Below are 19,935 nucleotides of genomic sequence, written 5' to 3'. Positions count from 1 at the left end.
TTCAAAAATCTGTAGCATTTCTATACACTAGCAATGAACAAGCGGAGGGGGAAATCAAGAAACGAATCCCATTTACAATTGCAACTAAAAGAATAAAATACCTAGGAATAAATTTAACTAAAGAGACAAAAGACCTATACAAAGAAAACTACAAAAAACTGCTAAAAGAAATCAGAGAAGACCTAAACAGATGGAAGGGCATACCGTGTTCATGGATTGGAAGACTAAATATAGTTAAGATGTCAATCCTACCTAAATTGATTTACAGATTCAATGCAATACCAATCAAAATCCCAACAACTTATTTTTCAGAAATAGAAAAACCAATAAGCAAATTTATCTGGAAAGGCAGGGTGCCCTGAATTGCTAAAAACATCTTGAGGAAAAAAAACGAAGCTGGAGGTCTTGCACTGCCAGACTTTAAGGCATATTATGAAGCCACAGTGGTCAAAACAGCATGGTATTGGCATAAAGATAGATATATCGACCAATGGAATCGAATAGAGTGCTCAGATATAGACCCTCTCATCTATGGTCATTTGATCTTTGATAAGGGAGTCAAGCCAACTCACCTGGGACAGAACAGTCTCTTCAATAAATGGTGCCTAGAGAACTGGATATCCTTATGCAAAAGAATGAAAGAAGACCCATATCTCACACCCTATACAAAAGTTAACTCAAAATGGATCAAAGATCTAAACATTAGGTCTAAGACCATAGAACAGTTAGAGGAAAATGTAGGGAGATATCTTATGAATCTTACAATTGGAGGCGGTTTTATGGACCTTACACCTAAAGCAAGAGCACTGAAGAAGGAAATAAATAAATGGGAACTCCTCAAAATTAAACACTTTTGTGCATCAAAGAACTTCATCAAGAAAGTAGAAAGACAGCCTACGCAATGGGAATCAATATTTGGAAACGACATATCAGATAAAGGTCTAGTATCCAGAATTTATAATGAGATTGTTCAACTCAACAACAAAAAGATAGCCAACCCAATTACAAAATGGGAAAAAGACTTGAATAGACACCTCTCAGAGGAGGAAATACAAATGGCCAAAAGACACATGAAGAGATGCTCAATGTCCCTGGCCATTAGAGAAATGCAAATCAAAACCACAATGAGATATCATCTCACACCCACCAGAATGGCCATTATCAACAAAACAGAAAATGACAAGTGCTGGAGAGGATGCGGTGTAAGAGGCACACTTATCCACAGTTGGTGGAAATGTCAAATGGTGCAACCACTGTGGAAGGCAGTTTGGCGGTTCCTCAAAAAGCTGAATATAGAATTGCCATACGACCCAGCAATACCATTGCTGGGAATCTACTCAAAGGAATTAAGGGCAAAAACTCAAACAGACATTTGCACACCAATGTTTATAGCAGCGTTATTTACAATTGCAAAGAGATGGAAACAGCCAAAATGTCCATCAACAGACGAGTGGCTAAACAAACTGTGGTATATACGTACGATGGAATATTATGCAGCGTTAAGACAGGATAAACTTATGAAGCATGTAATAACATGGATGGACCTAGAAAACATTATGCTGAGTGAGTCTAGCCAAAAGCTAAAAGACAAATACTGTATGGTCCCAATGATGTGAATCGACACTCGAGAATAAACTTGGAATATGTCATTGGTAACAGAGTTCAGCAGGAGTTAGAAACAGGGTAAGATAATGGGTAATCGGAGCTGATGGAATACAGACGGTGCAATAGGACTAGATACAAAAACTCAAAAATGGACAGTACAATAATACCTAATTGTAAAGTAATCATGTTAAAATACTGAACGAAGCTGCATCCGAGCTATAGGTTTTTGTTTTGTTTTGTTTTGTTTGTTTTGTTCTTATTATTATTACTTTTATTTTTTTTCTCTATATTAACATTCTATATCTTTTTCTGTTATAATGCTAGTTCTTCTAAACCGATGCAAATGTACTAAGAAACGATGATCATGCATCTATGTGATGATGTTAAGAATTACTGATTGCATATGTAGAATGGTATGACGTCTAAAAAAAAAAAAAAAAAGGTCAGCACAATACTGCCTAATTGTAATGTAATTATCTTGGAACGCTGAATGAAGCTGCATCTGATCTATAGTTTTTTGTTTGTTTGTTTTGTTTTTTTTTCTCTTATATATTTTTGTACTTTTTATTTTTATTTGTGTTTTCTCTCTGTGTTATCACTTTATTTCTTTTTCTGTTGTAGTGCTATTTCTTTCTCTAAATCGATGCATATGTACTGAGAAATGATGACCATACACCTATGTGATGACATTAAGAATTACTGATTGCATATGTAGAATGGATTGATTTCTATTGTTGTGTTAGTTAATTTTTTTAATTAATAAAAAATATATATATATATATAACAACAAACAAACAAAAACAAAACAAAACAAAAAAAACCAAATCAATAAATTGAGGGAGGACATGAAGAGGAGGCAATATATTTAAGATTCTGAAAGAAAAACATTGCCAACCAGAGTTCATCATTCAGAAGAGCTGTCCTTAAGAACTGTGAGTTTAAAATTTTCACAGATAAACAAAGGCTGAGGGAATTTGTTCAAAAGAGACATGTCCTGCAAGAAATACTAAAGGAAGTTCTGTTAGCTGAAAGAAAAATACAGGAGAGAGAGGTCTGAAGAAGATACAAAACTGAAGAGTACTAGTGTTTTCATTTGTTAATGTTGCTGGACATGCAATATACTAGAAAAGGGTTGGCTGTTAAGTCACAAGTTTACAGATCTAAGGCCATAAAAATGCTGAAACTAAGGCATCCAGAGAAAGATACCTTGACTCAAGAAAGGACCAACGATGTTCATGGTTTCTCTGTCAGCTGGGAAGGCACATAGAGACAGCTGCTGGCTTTCTCTCTTGGCTTCTCCATAGAGATGGCTTCACTGGAGGCATTTTCTTTCGGCATCTCCAAACATCTCTGTCTGTGTCAGCTCTGAAGCTTTTTCCAAAATGGTTCCCTCTTAAAGGACTCCAGAAAGTGACCCACCTTGGATGGGTGGAAACATATCTCCATGGACACCAACTAATCAAAAAGTCCCACGCACAGTTAGATGGATCATATCTCCATGCAAACAGCTTAATGAAAAATACCCCACCCTACAATACTAAATCAGGATTAAAGAACCTGGCTTTTCTGGACCCTGTTCTGTCTGAAACAAGTTTCACACTGGCACAATCAGTAAGGGTAACTCAAAGGATAAAAAGAAGAGAGAGAGAGAAAAAAAAAAGATGAGATGTTTGAAGTAAGAACTGCCTCTCCAGTAATAACTTGAATGTTAATGGACTAAACTCCCCAATCAAAAGATGCCAATTGACAGAAGGGATAAAAGGTGTGATCCATCTATATGCTGTTGACATTTTAGACACAAAGATACAAAAAGTTTGAAAGTGAAAGATGGACAATAAATTCCATGAAGATAGTAACTAAAGAAAAGCTGGTGTAGCTATACAAAATATCAACTAAAATAGACTTTAAATGAAAGAATGTCATGAGACAAGGAAGGACGTCATATATTAATAAAAGGAATAACACCAAGAAGAAATAACAAGCATAAATGTTTACACGCCCAAATCAAGGAGCTTCAAAGTACATGAGGAACATTCTTCTCAAGGGGTCATGGAATATTCTCCTGGATAGATCGTATGCTGAGGCACAAAACAGATCTCAATAATTTGTAAAAGATTGAAATTATTCAAAACACTTTCTCTGATCATGGTGGAATGAAGGTAGAAATCAATAACCACCAAAGAACGAGTACTTTCACAAATATATGGAGGTTAAACAAAACACTCATAAACCATCAGTGTGTCAAATAAGAAATTGCAAGAGAAACCTGGACATATCTAGAGAGGAATGAAAATGAGAATACAACATATTAAAACCTATGGAATTCAAGGATGGCAGTGCTGAGAAGGAAAATTACAGCTCTAAATGCTATGTTAAAAAGGAAGAAAGAGCTAAAACCAAAGTCCTAACTGAACAACAGAAGAAACTAGAGAAATCAAACTAACCCAAAAGCAAGTAGAAGAAAAGAAATGACAAAGTTTAAAGGGGAAATTAATGTATTGGAGTACAAAAACAGAGAGAACCAATAAAACCAAAAGTTCTTTCTTTGAGAAGGTCAACAAGATTGACAGACCCATAGCTAGATTGACAAAATCAAAAAGATAAGATGCAAATAAATAAAATCAAAATGAGAGTGGTGGGCATTCCCACGGACCCTGAAGAAATAAAATAAGCATCATAAGAGTAGACTATGAACCACTGTAGGCCAACAAACTAGCCAACTTTGATGAAGTGGATAATTTCTTAAAAACACATGAACAGCGTATACTGTATTGAGAAGTGATAGAAGACATCAATAAGCAAATCACAAAGAAAGAGATTCAACCAGTCAACTAAAACCTCTCTACAAAACAAGCTCTGGGCCAGATGGCTTCACAGGGGAATTTTACCAAACATTCCAAGAAGAACTAACATCATTCCTGCTCAAACCCTTCCAAAAAATTGAAGAGGAGGGAACACTCCCCAATTTGGTCTATAAGTCTAACATCACTCTTATACCAAAGCCAGATAAAAATACTACAAGAAAGGACAACTACAGGCCAGTCTCCCTAATGAAAATAGATGCAAGAATTCCCAACAACACACTTGCAAATCAAATCCCAAGCCACATTAAAAGTATTACACACATGATCAAGTGGGGTTTATACCAGACATGCAAGAGGGGTTCAACACAAGAAAATCAGTCAATGTAATACAACACATTAACGGATTGAAAGGGAAAATCACATGATCACTTAGATTGATGCTGAAAAGGCATTCAACAAAATTCAGCATTCTTTCTTGATAAAAATGCATCAAAAGGTAAGAATCTAAGTAAGCTTCATCAACATGATAAAGGGCATATATGAAAAACCGACAGCAAAAAAATAAAAATAAAACAACAAAAAACAAAATCCTACTCAATGATAAGAGACTGAAAGCCTTCCCTCTAATATCAGGAATGAAACAGGAATGCCTGCTGTCACCACTGCTATTCAACATTGTGCTTGACGTTTTATAAGTATTAGCCAGACCGTTTAGGAAAATAAAAGAAATAAAAATCATGTAAATTGAGAAAGGAGGAAGTAAAACTTTCATTATCTGCAGGTGACATGAGCCTATATTTGGAAAATCCTGAGAAATCTATGACTGGTAGGAAACAATCAAGTACCTAGGAATAAACTTAACCAAGGATGTAAAAGACCTGTACACAGAAAACTACAAAATATTGCTAAAAGAAATCAAAGATCTAAATAGGTGGAAAGATATTCTGTGTTCATGGATAGGAAGGCTAAATATCATTAAGATGTCAATTCTATCCAGATTGATCTACACATTCAATGTAAAACCAATAAAAATTCCAACAACCTGCTTTGCAGACTTGGAAGTTAAGTTAACAAATTTATTTGGAAGGGAAAGGGGCCTTGAATAGTGAATAACATCCTAAAAATTAATAATGACATGGGATGACTTACACTTCCTGACTTTAAAGCTTATTATAAAGCTACAGTGCTCAAAACAACATGACGCTGGCACAAAGATACCCATGTTGATCAGTGGCATTGAATTGAGAGTTCAGAAATAGACTCTCGGATCTATGGTCAATTGATTCATTTTATTTGTTTCCCATTGTGAATAAACTAATACGCATATGAAAGGCAATCAATTTCAAAGCACACCAGAACAATTATTTATTGAACAGATTTCAGCGTTTGGCCTGGCTTACTAGATTTTACTTTCTTGCTGCTCCAAGACACTGGAGACTAAAAGAAATATCAACATAATGATTCAGCAGTCACATTCATTTTTTGAATCTTATCTTCACTGTTAGATCTCCACCTTCTCCTTTGATTTTTCTCCCAACTTGAGGGTATTTAGGCTTTGCCCATTCTAACTTTTTCATGTTGGAAAGGGCTGTCAGTAACACATAAGGGGATGGAAATAGTTGATATTCTGGAGAGACTGGCCCCTCTGGATTTCAGGACTTATCTGGCCTAGAAACCCCTCTTGCAGTTATAGGTTTCTGGAAAGTCATCATATACATGGAACCTTTGTAGAATCTCAGGTAGAGCCCTAGGTGTTCTTTAGGAATGGAAGGAATGGTTTTGTTTTGTTTTGTTTTTGCATGGGCATGCACCAAGAATCGAACCTGGGTCTCTGGCATGGCAGGTGAGAATTCTGCCACTACCCACCATCGCCCACCCTAGGAATGGTTTTGATTCAGGTTTCGCAAACCATGATAGATCGCAATATCGAGCTGAAGTTTGCATAAGAGTAGCTACCAGAATAGCCTCTCGAATGTATTTGAACCCTCTCAGCCACTGATACCTTATTTTGTTACAACTCTTTTCTCCCTCTTGGTCAGGAAGGCATTGTTGATCCCATGGTGCCAGGGCCAGGCTCATCCCTGGGAGTCATATGCCACATTGCCAAGGAGACTTTCACCCCTGGATGTCATGTCCCATGTAGGTTTGTGGGTAATGATTTTACCTGCAGTGTTGGACTTAGAGTAAGAGAGGCCACATGTGAGCAACAAAAGAGGTCCTCTGGAAGTCACTCTTAGGTGTAACTGTAGGGAGGCGTATGTTCTCCACTACGTAAATAAACTTCCCAAGAGCAATCCCCGATGCCAAGGGTTTGGTCTATTGACTGGGAGTCCATAATAATTGAGACAGTATCAGGGCTTTCTCCAGTGGGAAAGTTTAATAGTTTCATATTTTATATCCCATCTCTCAAGGGACTTTACCAATACTTTTTTTGTAGTTGTTAGATCTGAGTCTCTCTTTTTTCCTTGTCAGCCCAGCTAGGGTTTTTTGTAGTTGTTTGTTCTGAGTACTCTTTTTTATTTTTATTTTTTTATTTATATTATTAAAACCAATCAACATACAGCATGAACATTCTTAATGTATGAACATTCCATACTTGGTGTGCAATCAATTGCCAATCCTTTTTTATTATCTGCCGAACATACTCTGTGGTGTATCCAGGCATTACATTAAGCTATACAGAATTCCAAGCCCTCATTCCCAATCTGGGCTCCATGTGTTTGGGTTGTATAAATGATCTATCCAGATGGGTTGACTTAGATAATGTGCTACAGGAATTTAGGTTTTGAACAAAATACACCTCTTTTCCTTTGGTCACACAGAGGTTAAGTTCTAAAATACAGACGGTGTCCTCCTTAACCCTGTATTCTGATTTACCCTCCTCACGACCTAACCAGCTTTATTCTGATCTCTAGTTGAAGCTGATTGCTGTTTTTGCTTCTTTAACAGTTGGTGTATGTAACAATGCTGCCTTCATACCTGGAGAACTCCTACGCTGAGTCTTGGGTGCCACATAGGGCCCCAAATTTCCAGGGAAAAACCAGGGTATACATATATAGCACAGCCTTTCAAAACCTGGAAATACTAATTGCAGCTCTGGACTAAATGTGAGTACAAGAGCTTACAATCTATGCCCCAACTTTCTTACAAGTATTTTCTAAATGCAACCATGCAATATTTCCTCTTTTGTTCTGGCTTATTTTGAATCACACAATGTCCCACAGGTTCATTTACATCTTTGCTTGCCTCACGACTTCATTTCTTTCTGTCGCAGCACAATATTTGGTAATATGTATCCACCAGTATTTGCCATTCTACTTCTCAGTGTATCTTTCAGCCCCTTCCGTCCATTAGGCATCATGCATAATGTCTAAAGCCAACAGTCTATGTTTCAATTATCCTCACTGAATTGTACAATCATCAACACTCAATTTTAGACAATTTTCATTGCTCCCAAGAGAAATATAACGGGATAAACACATTCTCACCAAATATAAAATCCAAACATTCCCTTTACTCTTGTCCTTCCCCCCAATTATTTACTCCTGGTATTGATGTGGTATTGTTGCAGTCTTCCAGTTAACCATAGCCCATAGCATGCAATAGTAGTTTCCCCCTATATCCAGATATTATTTGCTCCTTCTACAAAATTCACACCTTTGAAGTAATTCATGCAAAAACTTATTTCCGTTTATAGTGTTAATCGGTGAGATACATGGCTCTATACAACCCCTTTCAATCATGTTCACCTTCAATATGGAGATATTACCTATAGACCCACTAGAGAACTGCCTTCACGTCTATCTATTTCCTTACATTAGGGAGTTCAACCACATTAGCTAACCATTCACCAATCTCCAGCTTCCATGTATCACTAGGTCCCCTATATTTTGTACTATAAACCTCTGAGTTTACCTTTACCAAGGTCATAAAAGTGAAACCATACAGTATCCATCCTTTTGTGTCTGGCTTATTTAATTCAGCATTATATCCTCAAGGTTCATCCATGTTGCATATGCTTCAGGACGTCCTGTCATCCTACTGCTGCACAATGTTCCATTGTATGTATGCAATACAGTCTGTTTATCCACTCATCTATCGATGGGCATTTGGATTGTTTCCATCTTTTGGCAATTGTGAATGATGCTGCAATGAACATCAGTGTGCAAATGTCTTTTTGTGTCATTGCTTTCAGCTCTTCTGTGTATCTACCGAGTAGCAGTATTGCCAGGTCATAGGACAACCTGATATTGAGTTTTCTAAGAAACCACTAAACTGTCTTCCATAGTGACTATGATCAGCAGTGCATAAGTGTCCAATTTCTCCACATCCTCACCAGTATTTGTAGTTTCCTGTTTAATAGCAGCCATTCTTATAGGTGTGAGGTGGTATCTCATTATAATCTTGATCTACATTTCCCTTATAGCTAATGAGAATGAAGATCTCTTAATGTGCTTTTTAGCCATCTGTAGTTGCTCTTTGGAAAAATGTCTTCATGTATTTAGCCCACTTTATAGTTGGGTTGTTTGTTCTTTTGACTTTTAGTTTATTGGTTTATTTACATTTACGGGGTATCAAACATTTATCTGAACGTGACTTCCAAATATTTTCTCCCATGTGTTGGCTGCTTTTTCGCCTTTTTGACAAAGTCTTTTGAGGCACAAAAGCATTTGCTTTTGAACAGTTCCCAATTATCTAATTTTTCTTTTACTGCTTGTGCTTTGGTGTAAAGTTTAGGAAGCTACCTCCTAGTACTACATCTTGAAGATGTTTCTCTATATTTTTTTCTAGGAGTTTTATGGTATTAGCTCTTATATTTAGGTCTTTGATCCACTTTGAGTTAATTTTTGTATAGCGTGTAAGGTAAGTTTCCTCTTTCTTTCTTTTGGCTATTGATATCCAGTTCTCCCATGCCCATTCATGGAAAAGAATATTTTATCCCAGTTCAGTGGATTTGGGAGCCCTGTTGAAGACCAGCTGTTCATAGATTTGGTGGTCCATTTTGCACTCTCAAGTCAATTTCATAGGTCAAATCTTCTATCTTTGTGCCGGTACCCATGCTGTTTTGACCACTGTGGCTTTATAAAGCCTTTAAAATCGGGAAGTGTCAATCCTCCCACTTCTTTTTCCTTTTGGAATATTTTTAGCTATTCAAGGTCTCTTTCCCTTCTACACGAATTGGTCACTAGCTTTTCCAAGTCTTCGAAGTGAGTTGTTGGTATTTTGATTGGGGTTGCATTGATTCTTTAAAGCAATTATGTATAATTGACACCTTAACTACATTTAAGCTTTCTATCCATGAACAGGGAATGCCCTTCTGCCAACTTAGAACGTCTTTAATTTCTTTTAGTAATATTACGTAGTTTTCTGTGTACAGGTCCCTTATATCCCTGGTTAAGTTTATTCCTAGATACTTGATTATTGTAGTTGGTAGTTTGAATGCATTTTTTTCCTTTCATTGTCTCCTCAGTTAGGTCATCGCTTGTGTATAAATCATTACTGATTTTTGCACAGTAATCTTATATCCTGACACTTTACTGAATTTGCTTATTAGCTGAAGAAGTTTTGTAATTGATGTCTGGTTTTTCCAAGTATAGTATCAAGTCATCTGAAGATAATGAAAGTTTTACTTCTTCCTTTTCAGTTTGTATGCATTTTATTTATTTTTCCTACCTAATTTCTCTAGCTACAACTTCTAGTACAATATTGAATAATAGTGGGAACAAAGGGCATTCTTATCTCATCCCCAACCTTAGGGGTAAGGCTTTCAGTCTTTAACCATTGAGTACAATGCTGGCTATGGGTTTGTCATATATGCCTTTTGTCTTATTGAGAAAGTTTCCTTTGATTCTTACCTTTTGAAGTGTTTTTCTCAGAAAAGGACATTGAATTTTGTTGAATGCTTTTGGCCTCCTTTGAGATGATCATGTGACTTTTCCTTCTTGAGTTGTTAATGGGTTGTACTACACAGACTGATTTTCTTGTGTTGAACCATCCTTGCATTCCTGGTATAAAATACACTTGGTCGTGATGTATAATATCCTTAACATGTCACTGGATTGGATTTGCTAGTATTTTGCTGACAATTTTTGCATCTGGGATCATTATGGAGATTGGCCTGTAGATTTCCTTTCTTCCACTGTCTTTACCTGCTTTTGATATTAGAGTGATCTTAGCTTCATAAAATGAATTTGGTCATGTTCCTATTTCCTCATTTTTTGGGAAGAGTTTAAGCAGGATTGGTTAGTTCTTCTTGGAATATTTGATAAAAAATCCCCTATGAAGTCATCTGGCCCTGGGCTTTTCTTTGTAGGAAGATGTTTTTAGGACTGATTGAATGTCTTTCGTGATTGGTTTGTTCACATCTTCTACTTTTTGAGTCAGTGTAGCTGACTCAAATTTGTCCATTTCATCTAACTTGTCTAGTTTGTTGGCATATAGTTGTTTGTAGTACCCTCTTATGCTTTTTTTAATTTCCTCAGTCCATCGTAATGACTGCCCTATAATTTCTGATTTTGCTTATTTGCATCCTCTCCCTTTTTTCCCTTGTCAGCCAAGCTAGGGTTCCTTCAATTTTATTGACTTTCTCAAAGAACCAACTTTTGCTTTTATTGATTTTTTTATTGTTCTTTTGTTCTCCAATTCATTTAATTCTGCTTTACTCTTTGTTAGTTCTCTTATTCTATTTGCTTTGGGGTTAGTTTGCTGTTCTTCCTCTAGTTCCTCCAGGTGAACAGTTAAGTGCTCAATTTTTGCTCTTTCTTCTTTTATAATATAGGCATTTAAGACATTAAATTTCCCACTCAGTACTACCTTTGCTACATCCTATAATTTCTGAAATGTTGTATTCTCATTTTCATTCATCTCCAGATAGTTATTGATTTCTCTAGTAATTTCTTCTTTGATCCACTGTTTGTTTAAGAGTGTGTTATTTAATGTCCATGTATTTGTGACATTTCTCCTCCTTTGAGGGTTATTGATTTCCAGCTTCACTCCACTGTGATCGGAGAAAGTGCTTTGAATAATTTCAATGTTTTTATATTTACAAAGACCTGTTTTGAGCCCTAGCATATGATGTGCCCTTGAGAACATCCCATGAGCACTAGAGAAAAATATATGTCCTAGTGTTTTGGGGTGTAATGATTTATATATGTCCACTAGTCTAATTAATTTATCAAGTTGCTTATATTCACTATTTTTCATTTTGAGCCTCTATCTGGTTGTTCTAGCTATAGAGGAGACTGGTGTTTTGAAGTTTCCCACTGTAATTGTTGAAACATCTATTTCTCCCTTCAGTTTTGCTAACGATTGGCTCATGTACTTTGGAGATTCTTGATTGAGAGTGTAAACATTTATGATTATTATTTCTTCTTGGCAAAGTGTCCCTTTTATTACTGTGTAGTGTCTTCTTTGTCTCTTATGATATCTTTCCATCTAAAGTATTTTGTCTGATGGTAGTATAGCTAGTCCTGTTTTCTTGTGGTTACAGATCGCATGGAACATCTTTTTCTATCCTCTCACTTTCCAGTATTTGCATCCTTGGGTCTAAAATGAGTCTCTTGTGATCAGCATATAGATGGACCACACTTGTTATTCCATTCTGACAATTTGTATCTTTTAATTGGTAAGTTTACTCCATAATATTCAAAGTTATTACTGTAAAGGCAGTTCTTGAATCTACCATATTATCCTTTGGTTTTTATTTGCCAGGTCTATATATTACTTTCCCTTTCTCTTTTTGTCTTTTAAGTTATCTTTACTGGTACTCTTCAATTCTGTGCCCTCTTCCAGATCTCCCTCTCCTGTCTATTTTTTTTTTTTTTTTTTTTGCATGAACAGGCACGAGGAATCGAACCCGAGTCTCTGGTCTGGCAGGCGAGAACTCTGCCTGCTGAACCACCATGGCCTGCACTCTCCTGTGTTTTTTATTCAGATGACAGAACTCCTTTTAGTATTTCTTGGAAGGATGTTCTCTTGTTGACAAATTCAGTCTTTTTCTGTCTGTGAATATTTTAACCTATCCCCCATTTTTTATAAACAGTGGGTTTTTTGTTTGTTTGTTTGCTTGCTTGCTTTTTTTACATGAGCAGGCACCGGGAATCAAACACAGATCTCCAGCATGACAGGTGAGAATTCTGCCTGCTGAGCCACCATGGCCTGCTCTCTCCCCCACTTTTGAAGAACAACTTGCTGGATCAACAATTCTTGGCTGAAAGTCTTTTTCTTTCAGGATCTTAAATATTTCATACCACTGTCTTCTTGCCTGTTCAGTAGTATGAACTCAGTGTTGTGTGTTTTCCCTTGTATGTGGTGAGTCATTGTTTTCTTGCTGCTTTTAGGAATTCTGCTTCTCTTCAACGTTTGGGAGACTGATTAGTATATGTCTAGGAGTAGGCCTATTTGTATTTATTCTCTTTGTGGTCCATTTGGATTCTTTGTTTTGCATATTTATGTCTTTTATGTGGGATGTGTAGTTTTCCCCCATTATCTCCTCAACCAATCTTCCTAGCCCTTTATTTTTCTCTTCACCTTCCAGGAAACCAGTAGTTCTTATGTTTGTGTGCTTCGTATTTTCCATCATTTCCATGCGATCCAATTCAAAGTTTTCCATTTTTTTCTTCATTTGTTCTTTTGCACATTCAAATTTGGTTGTCCTATAGTTTGCTCAATCTTTCTTCTGCCTCTTCAAATCTCCCGTTTTGTGTCTCTACTATATTTTTAATTTGGTCTATGGTATCTTTCATCTGTAATATCTGCTGTTTTTCTACTTATTCTTTCTAATTCTTCTTTCTGCTCTTCTAGTATGTTCTTGAAATCCTTTTTTTTGTCATTTGACAACACATTGAATCTTTTTTAGGAAAGTTGTATGACCACCTTTGATTATTTCTTCCAAAGTTCATGTCTCCTTTGGTGTTTTAATCTGGTAATTTGGCTAGGCCATATTTGCCTGCTTCTTTTATGCTTTGTGATTTTCTGTTGGCTTTAAGGCATTTGATTATCTTGACAGGGTTATATTGATAGTTGATTTCCCTCAGTCATCTAAGGTTTTGTATTTGCTTGGGTTTGCATTTTGCACTAGGTTTGTCAGGAATTCCTCACCAAACCAAGTCATGAACCTCATACAGGGGATACAACTCTACTTGAGTATCTGTTTTAAGGTAGACAGATAGGCAATTTGCCAGACTCCACTTCCTGTTACTTTTCAGTAGATGGTACTCTTGTGCCTCCTTTCCCCCTCAGGCCTCCTTCCCAACTGAGGCAGCTGGGTGAGCTGAATGGAGACCTGGCGGAATTCCAGCCAGGTCTGCTGGTTGTAGAGCATGGTAAAGGCTGCCAACCCCAGGAGTGGAGAATGGACAGTATGCACTTCAACAGAGATTCTGCTTGTTGGCCCAGTTGGTCTCATAGCCCCCAGTCACCTTCTTGGAAGGACCTTCGGCTTTAGGACTCAGTATGTGAGCAGACCCTGATCACAGTTAACCTGGAAATGCCAGCTAGGACACACAGTGTGAGGACATGTTGCACAGGATACAGGGCAGGGTGTGCAATGCAGGGCAGGGGTGAGGGTTGTGGAGTGTGGGGTGTGGCATGGGGCAGAGGGCAGAGGGAAGAGGGATGATGGAATGTGGTAGGACATGGGAGCATGGAAGCATTGGACATGAGGCACAGCGGGCATGGGGCATGTGGGCACAGGCATGGGGAGTGCCAGAGGGACATGAGGGAACAGGGCATGTGGCATGAGGGGTGCAGGGTGTGGAGGCACAGAGGCGAAGTCAGGGCATGGCACAGTGCGTGTATGTGATAGGTTTAAATGCTATCACCCAGGATCTTACTGGGGAGTTTTGGTGGCTTCTGTTTTCTATATAGTTGATCTTGTGTTTGTTGTGGTTTCTTTAAGCAACATACCTTCAGTGGGACAGCAGAACAGTGCAAGGGGTTCAGCAGGCCTAGGTACCAGTTGGAGCTCTGCCTGGGACAGTCTCTGCGATTTTGCATAAATCATATCCTTACTCTGGGCCTCAGTCCTCCATGTGTGATCAGAGCGGCTGAGACAGGTCCATATCTACGTGTGTGTGTCTGTCAGACCAGGAGAGGCAGCACACAGCAGATTGGGATGCCCTCTGGGAGTCACACTGTCTGCCAGATTCACACAGCTGCCCCACCCCCACTGCCCACGAGATCCTGGGCAACGCCCCTGACCTCCAGGTGTGGAGGTATGTCATCAGGGTCTACACCTGTTACTGGTGAGCAGCTTAGGCATCACCTGACTTTAAGTTCCCTCACAGTGGCTGGTGCCCTTCCAGTCTGTAACTGCTGCCCCTTAGCAGTTCTGCTTGGACTCACCCACTACCTCTGTGGGTTCACTGACGATAAGCCCCTCATTGTCTTTATTTCTGGAGCCCTCCCTCTGCCTTCCCCCAAATTCCCTGAACAATTTGAAACATAATAAATGCTTAGTAAAAGGGATTCAATTCTAATTTCCTTTTGATGGTATCATCTTAGTCTGTGGTGATGGTCACTTTGAATAACCATGTCACACACGCAGGGTTTGGCTTATGGAAGTTGAAAAATACCTCTGTCTTTTTCTCTTTGTGCACAGGGCTCATTGACATTGGGGAAACTTCACAGTGCCCTGAAGACTTAGCTCCTGACGAGGTTGTGGAACTAGAAAATCAAGCTATACTGACCGACCTGAAACAGAAGTACCTGACCGTGATTTCAAACGCCAGGTGGTTACTAGAGCCCATACCTAGAAAAGGGGGAAAGGATATATTCCAGGTGGACATCCCAGAGTACCTAATCCCTTTGGGGCAGGAAGTATAGGCTCCTAAGAGGAACATTATGGAGAAGCAAGCTACATGCCTTTTACCATCATGATGCAAATAAAGAAATCCAGTTGAAATCAGGATTTCACTCTAAATGCCACTGCATTTTAGAGTGCTATCGACTAAATGCTGTTCATAAAACAGATATCTCTGCTTAGAGAAAGGGGAGGGGGGATAGATCAAGACTTCCTTGGCATCCTGTCTCTGGGCTCGTCAACTTTGACCTTAATTAAAAATGAAAAGCTACTAGTAAGAGTCTCAGTACTGCCACTGATTTTGGTCCTGATCATTTCTGGATTGGACAAATAAACATTCTTTGAGGGATCCCTTATTTGTTTTCCCTTCTCTTTATTCTGGTCCAAACTCATAGATTTTTTTTTAAGTATTTTTATTGTAAATGACAAACATACAAACTTCCTTCACATACAAACGTTTTTGACAATGGTTACAATCAGTGCCTCATAATATTATCACATAGTTGTGTATTCATCACTATGATCATATTTTGGGAACATTGGCATCACCCCAGCAAAAGAAAGAGAAAAGAAAACACTTGTACATCCATACACTTTACCCCTCCCTCTCATTGACCACTAATATTTCAATCTACTCAATTTATTTTAACCTTTGTTCCCACTATTATTTTGTTTGTTTGTTTGTTTGTTTTGGCATGGGCAGTCTCCGGGAATTGAACCTGGGTCTCCAGCTCCGTGGGCAAGAATTCTTGCCACTGAGCCACCATTGTACCAGCTGCCCCCCTATTATTTGTTTATTTCTTATCCATATTTTTTTAACTCATCTGTCTATACCTTAGACAAAAGGAGCATCAGACACAAGATTTTCACAATCATACAGTCACACTGTGAGACCCATATCATTATACAATCATCTTCAAGAAACACGGCTACTGGAACACACCACTACAGTTTCAGGTACTTTCCCCTAACCACTCTAATACACCATAAACTAAAAAGGTGATAGCTATATAATGTGTAAGAATAACTTCCAGGATAACCTCTCGACTCTGTTTGAAATCTCTCAGCCACAGGCACTTTATTTTGTCTCATTTCTCTCTTTCCCCTTTCAGTCAAGAAAGTTTTCTCAATTCCTTGATGCGGAGTCCCAGCTCATTCTAGGATTTCTGTCCCACATTGCCAGGAAGGTTTACACCCCTGGGATTCATGTCCCATGTAAGGGGGAAAGGACAGTGAGTTCACTTACCATATCAGCTGAGAGAAAGGGAGAGCCCCACATAGATTTTTTTTAACAGCATCCAGGGACATCGTGGAAAGGCTAGGACCAGGCACTGACTGCTTTTTTCCTGGTGGGGACCAGCCATTGATGGACCACTGCACAGTGAAGACAATATCATAATTTGAAACAGCAACCATCTGCTCTTCCAAATTACCCTTGCTGTGTTGAAAAAGTGTTCTTTAGTTCATGACGCATGCTTGTGTCACATATGACACAGCTACTTCATGTCCAAAGAAAAGATCCTAAACACAGCCTTTAGAATTTGTTAGAATTTGACTTTGAAAAGTGGTAACTAGTGTTATTTTGTCTCAAATGTGTTCCTTCTTTTCTCTTGTGTGTGTCATTTATTAGCAAAGTTTCTAATGTTCTTGCCCACGAGGATGATGGGCTTGCTGTCCCACCCCTGACACTGACTGGAATGGCCCTTCTTTTCCAAGCTGGAATGTGGTGGTTGTACAACTCTTGGCAAGTGGCCTCTTTGTCTGGAGACATTCAGCTGTTGGTCAGAAAATTCCTAGCAACATTGAGAGGAGCTGTGAGGAAAAAAATCTCCTTTTAGAAGGTATATATATAATGTTAGGTGGTACCCAAGAAGTTAGTTGCAAGTCTGGTGTGTCTCCTGACCAGCAGGCAAGTCTCAGTGAACCAGAGCTAACTGGGCTTGCCCTCAGCACTCCCTAACGAAACCCTTACGTGAGTATGTGAAAAATGCTACTTCTAAAAATGAAACAAGACAATGCAGACCAAAACCTTTCATGGGAAAGATTTTCAGCCGCCTCTGGCTTCTGTGATGAGATGTGTAAGAAACAGAACATGAGGAACAACACACTCATAATTCTTGTTAACCTGTTTATTTACCGTCCTGGGGTTTTGTTTTTCTTTATTAACTTCTGAAATAGGTTGATCGGTCCAAAACAGCTATCTTTTTCAGTCCCCAAGGACCTGTGAGTTTATGGAGGTGGTTGGTCCTTGAACTGCTCACACAGCACGCAGTGGTAATCAGAGGGACTCTCCTGTTGCTCGTCAAAGGGCTCATTTGGAGCCATGACTGAAAGGGCACTCATCAGGATGGAGTAACAGGTATTGAACAGGTGCATTATGGAAGCACTAGCTGGGTAACCTGTGGGGCCCATGGGCAGTGCCCCTGCACCTGAGGGTCCAGCAACAGCCAGAGATGCAGGTATAGCTTGTTGGGAGGTGCCCTCCTCACTTGGAACTTGAGTAAGGGGCCAGTTTTCCATGGAACGCCCAATTACACTCCTCAAAGGCCAGACATTAGAGGCCATAAAGGCCGGGCTGCCCCTGGGTCCCTGAACATTTGGGGAGGTGTTATGCGAAGTTTGCTTGGTTTCTTGCATGGAGTTATCCTTCTGGAATCTCGGTGAGTGTCTTGTAGCAGCCAGCTTCGGTCTCTTTGGAGATGGTGTATAGATCTGTGGCTGAGCAATACTTTGGGGGAAGTTGAATTTTCTCTGAATATTTTGGAGGAGCAGAGGGTTGTCTCTCTTGAAATTTGAGTTGCGGTAGCTCTAAAACAAAATGAAACATTTTAGTTATTCCAGGAAAAAGTATTCATTCCTCTACCCTGCCCCCCAATCATAACGGTCTCATTTTGCTCGTGGGACTACAGAAAAATATTTTTGTTCAATAATTCTTAGCAAGTTTCCTTATGCCCTAAATCATGAGCTCACTAAAGGTAAATCTTTTCCTAGATTACGGAGTTGATGTCTAATCTTAACTGGCCTCTTTGAAATTTCAGTCATGCCTGCAGATTATCTCTAAAGGGATTGTAGTTTAATATGAAAATCTGTGTTTTCAAAATCTATACTTTAATCTTTCCTTAAATAATGTCCCATATGAAAAGAACAGTTTCAGAGAAGTAAACTCTCTCATTATATCATTCATCTGGTGTATTATGAAGGTACTAAGTAACAGAGAAAATGGGTAACTTTCTACTTTACCATGATTCTCTTGTTCTCTGGAGAGTGATCTGAAGAGTTGGTTTGGTGTATTTTGCCGAATCCATAGAGGTTAAGTTCTCGAATGAAAGTCTTCCAGCTGTCTGTTTCAAAAAATCTCTCTGCGCCTCTCCGATGAAGAATTTCCGTCTGAAAAAGATCTGCGTCGATGATCACAGTGTCCCCTCTGTCGTTCCAGCGCACAGACTTGAATGCGTCATTCTCCACTATCATCCAAAGCTTTCTTGGGAAGGCAAGCCCAAGAACATTGGCTTCTTCCTCATTTTCTTTGCTTTGGTTTTGGTCTTGTGGTTGCGGGTTGTGTGGGAAGGCTGGACCTGGGTTTGCGCTTTGGTCACTGTGCCCTTCCAGGAACTCCCTGGAATCCATATTCAGATCAACAGGAGATTTACATGGAGTCCCTTCTTCCTGCTGCTCATCAATAGATGGAGGAAGCTTGACTTTATTTTTCTCTTTGGTATCCTGAGTAGCCATGGAGCTAGGCTAACATCAGGAGCACTTTTGTACTCAAGACCAGAGCACCTTTGTGTCAAGTCCAAAATGGCTTCTGTGAGCCCAGCGGTACCCAATAAATAGTGTCCAGAAAATTCTAGAACCTTGGTCGTGGGGCAACCAGCTGAAGTCATCATCCTCTTCATATGACATGTGATGTCAGAACGATGGGGCAGAGGCAGTCTGGGGAAAAGAACCCTGGGCAGGTGAGGGGGAGGGGATCAGTACCAGGGTCGCCAGCTTCTCTCTTTTCTAAAAGTGTGGAAACATAATCATTCACAGTAGAACGAATGGTGGGAACTCCTTCCTCAATGATAGTGTACCCAAATCACCACAGAGTTCATGATAGGATGACCACATTCTCCACCACAATTTGGGGGCTCCTTTTCAGCTCTGTTGCCTCCAAATCTCATTTCTTTATATATCATGATGGTATTTTCTTTAATTTCCATTTCGTCCCCATAAATATTGTTCTCGCTGCCCAAGGGCGTGCTCACTATGGAGTACCTGCTTTTGACTGTCCCTTCCAAATCTCCTTCCCCAAACAGTCAAGTTCAGTCAGTGACCTTTCTGTCAGTGGACTGCCTTGTAGTAGCTGCCTCTAAAGCAGCATTTCCACCATGTTATCATGATGGTAGTAGGTACATTGAATAATCTTATTCCCTCTTGGGTAAGATCCTCTTCTAAATGTCTCCTTTATACAAGCTCCACTCCCAAGGAAAATTTCTGCTTGTTTAGCTAGGCATGACTAAAGAAAGCTATGCTGGTTTGAAGCTATTTTGTATCCCAGAAAAGACATGTCCTTTAATCCTCATTCAATATTCCTGCATAGGATCTTTTTTATTGTGTCCGTGGAGATATGACCCACCCAGTTACGGGTGGTAACTTTTGATTAGATGGCTTCCATGGAGATGTGTCTGCACCCATGCAAGATTGGGTTGCTTACTGGGGCCCCTTAAGAGGAAACCAATTTGG

General features: G+C 39.1%; 1 protein-coding gene and 1 long non-coding RNA gene across 2 annotated transcripts in view; one reads left to right on the top strand and one right to left on the bottom strand.

Moving 5' to 3' along the window:
- Positions 1-15,566, top strand: part of LOC143670457 (uncharacterized) — a 43,504-nt gene extending 27,938 nt beyond the window's left edge. Inside the window, exons 2-3 of the long non-coding RNA XR_013169363.1 lie at positions 7,359-7,516; positions 15,010-15,566. This is a non-coding gene — a long non-coding RNA (uncharacterized LOC143670457). The remainder of the gene's footprint in view (positions 1-7,358; positions 7,517-15,009) is intronic.
- A 1,758-nt stretch (positions 15,567-17,324) lies between these two features.
- Positions 17,325-19,032, bottom strand: LOC143670308 (heat shock transcription factor, X-linked member 3-like). The gene is made up of 2 exons (XM_077145014.1): positions 18,451-19,032; positions 17,325-18,018 (listed from the first exon to the last, which is right to left on the bottom strand). Exons 1-2 carry the CDS (start codon positions 18,940-18,942, stop codon positions 17,440-17,442), a joined length of 1,071 nt encoding a protein of 356 aa, XP_077001129.1. The 5' UTR covers positions 18,943-19,032; the 3' UTR covers positions 17,325-17,439.
- Positions 19,033-19,935: the final 903 nt, after the last annotated feature.

Source organism: Tamandua tetradactyla, chromosome X (genome assembly GCF_023851605.1).
Source record: "Tamandua tetradactyla isolate mTamTet1 chromosome X, mTamTet1.pri, whole genome shotgun sequence".
Lineage (NCBI taxonomy): Eukaryota > Metazoa > Chordata > Mammalia > Pilosa > Myrmecophagidae > Tamandua > Tamandua tetradactyla.
Note: the sequence above shows the minus strand (reverse complement) of the source record. Positions and strands in the feature narration are given on the sequence as shown.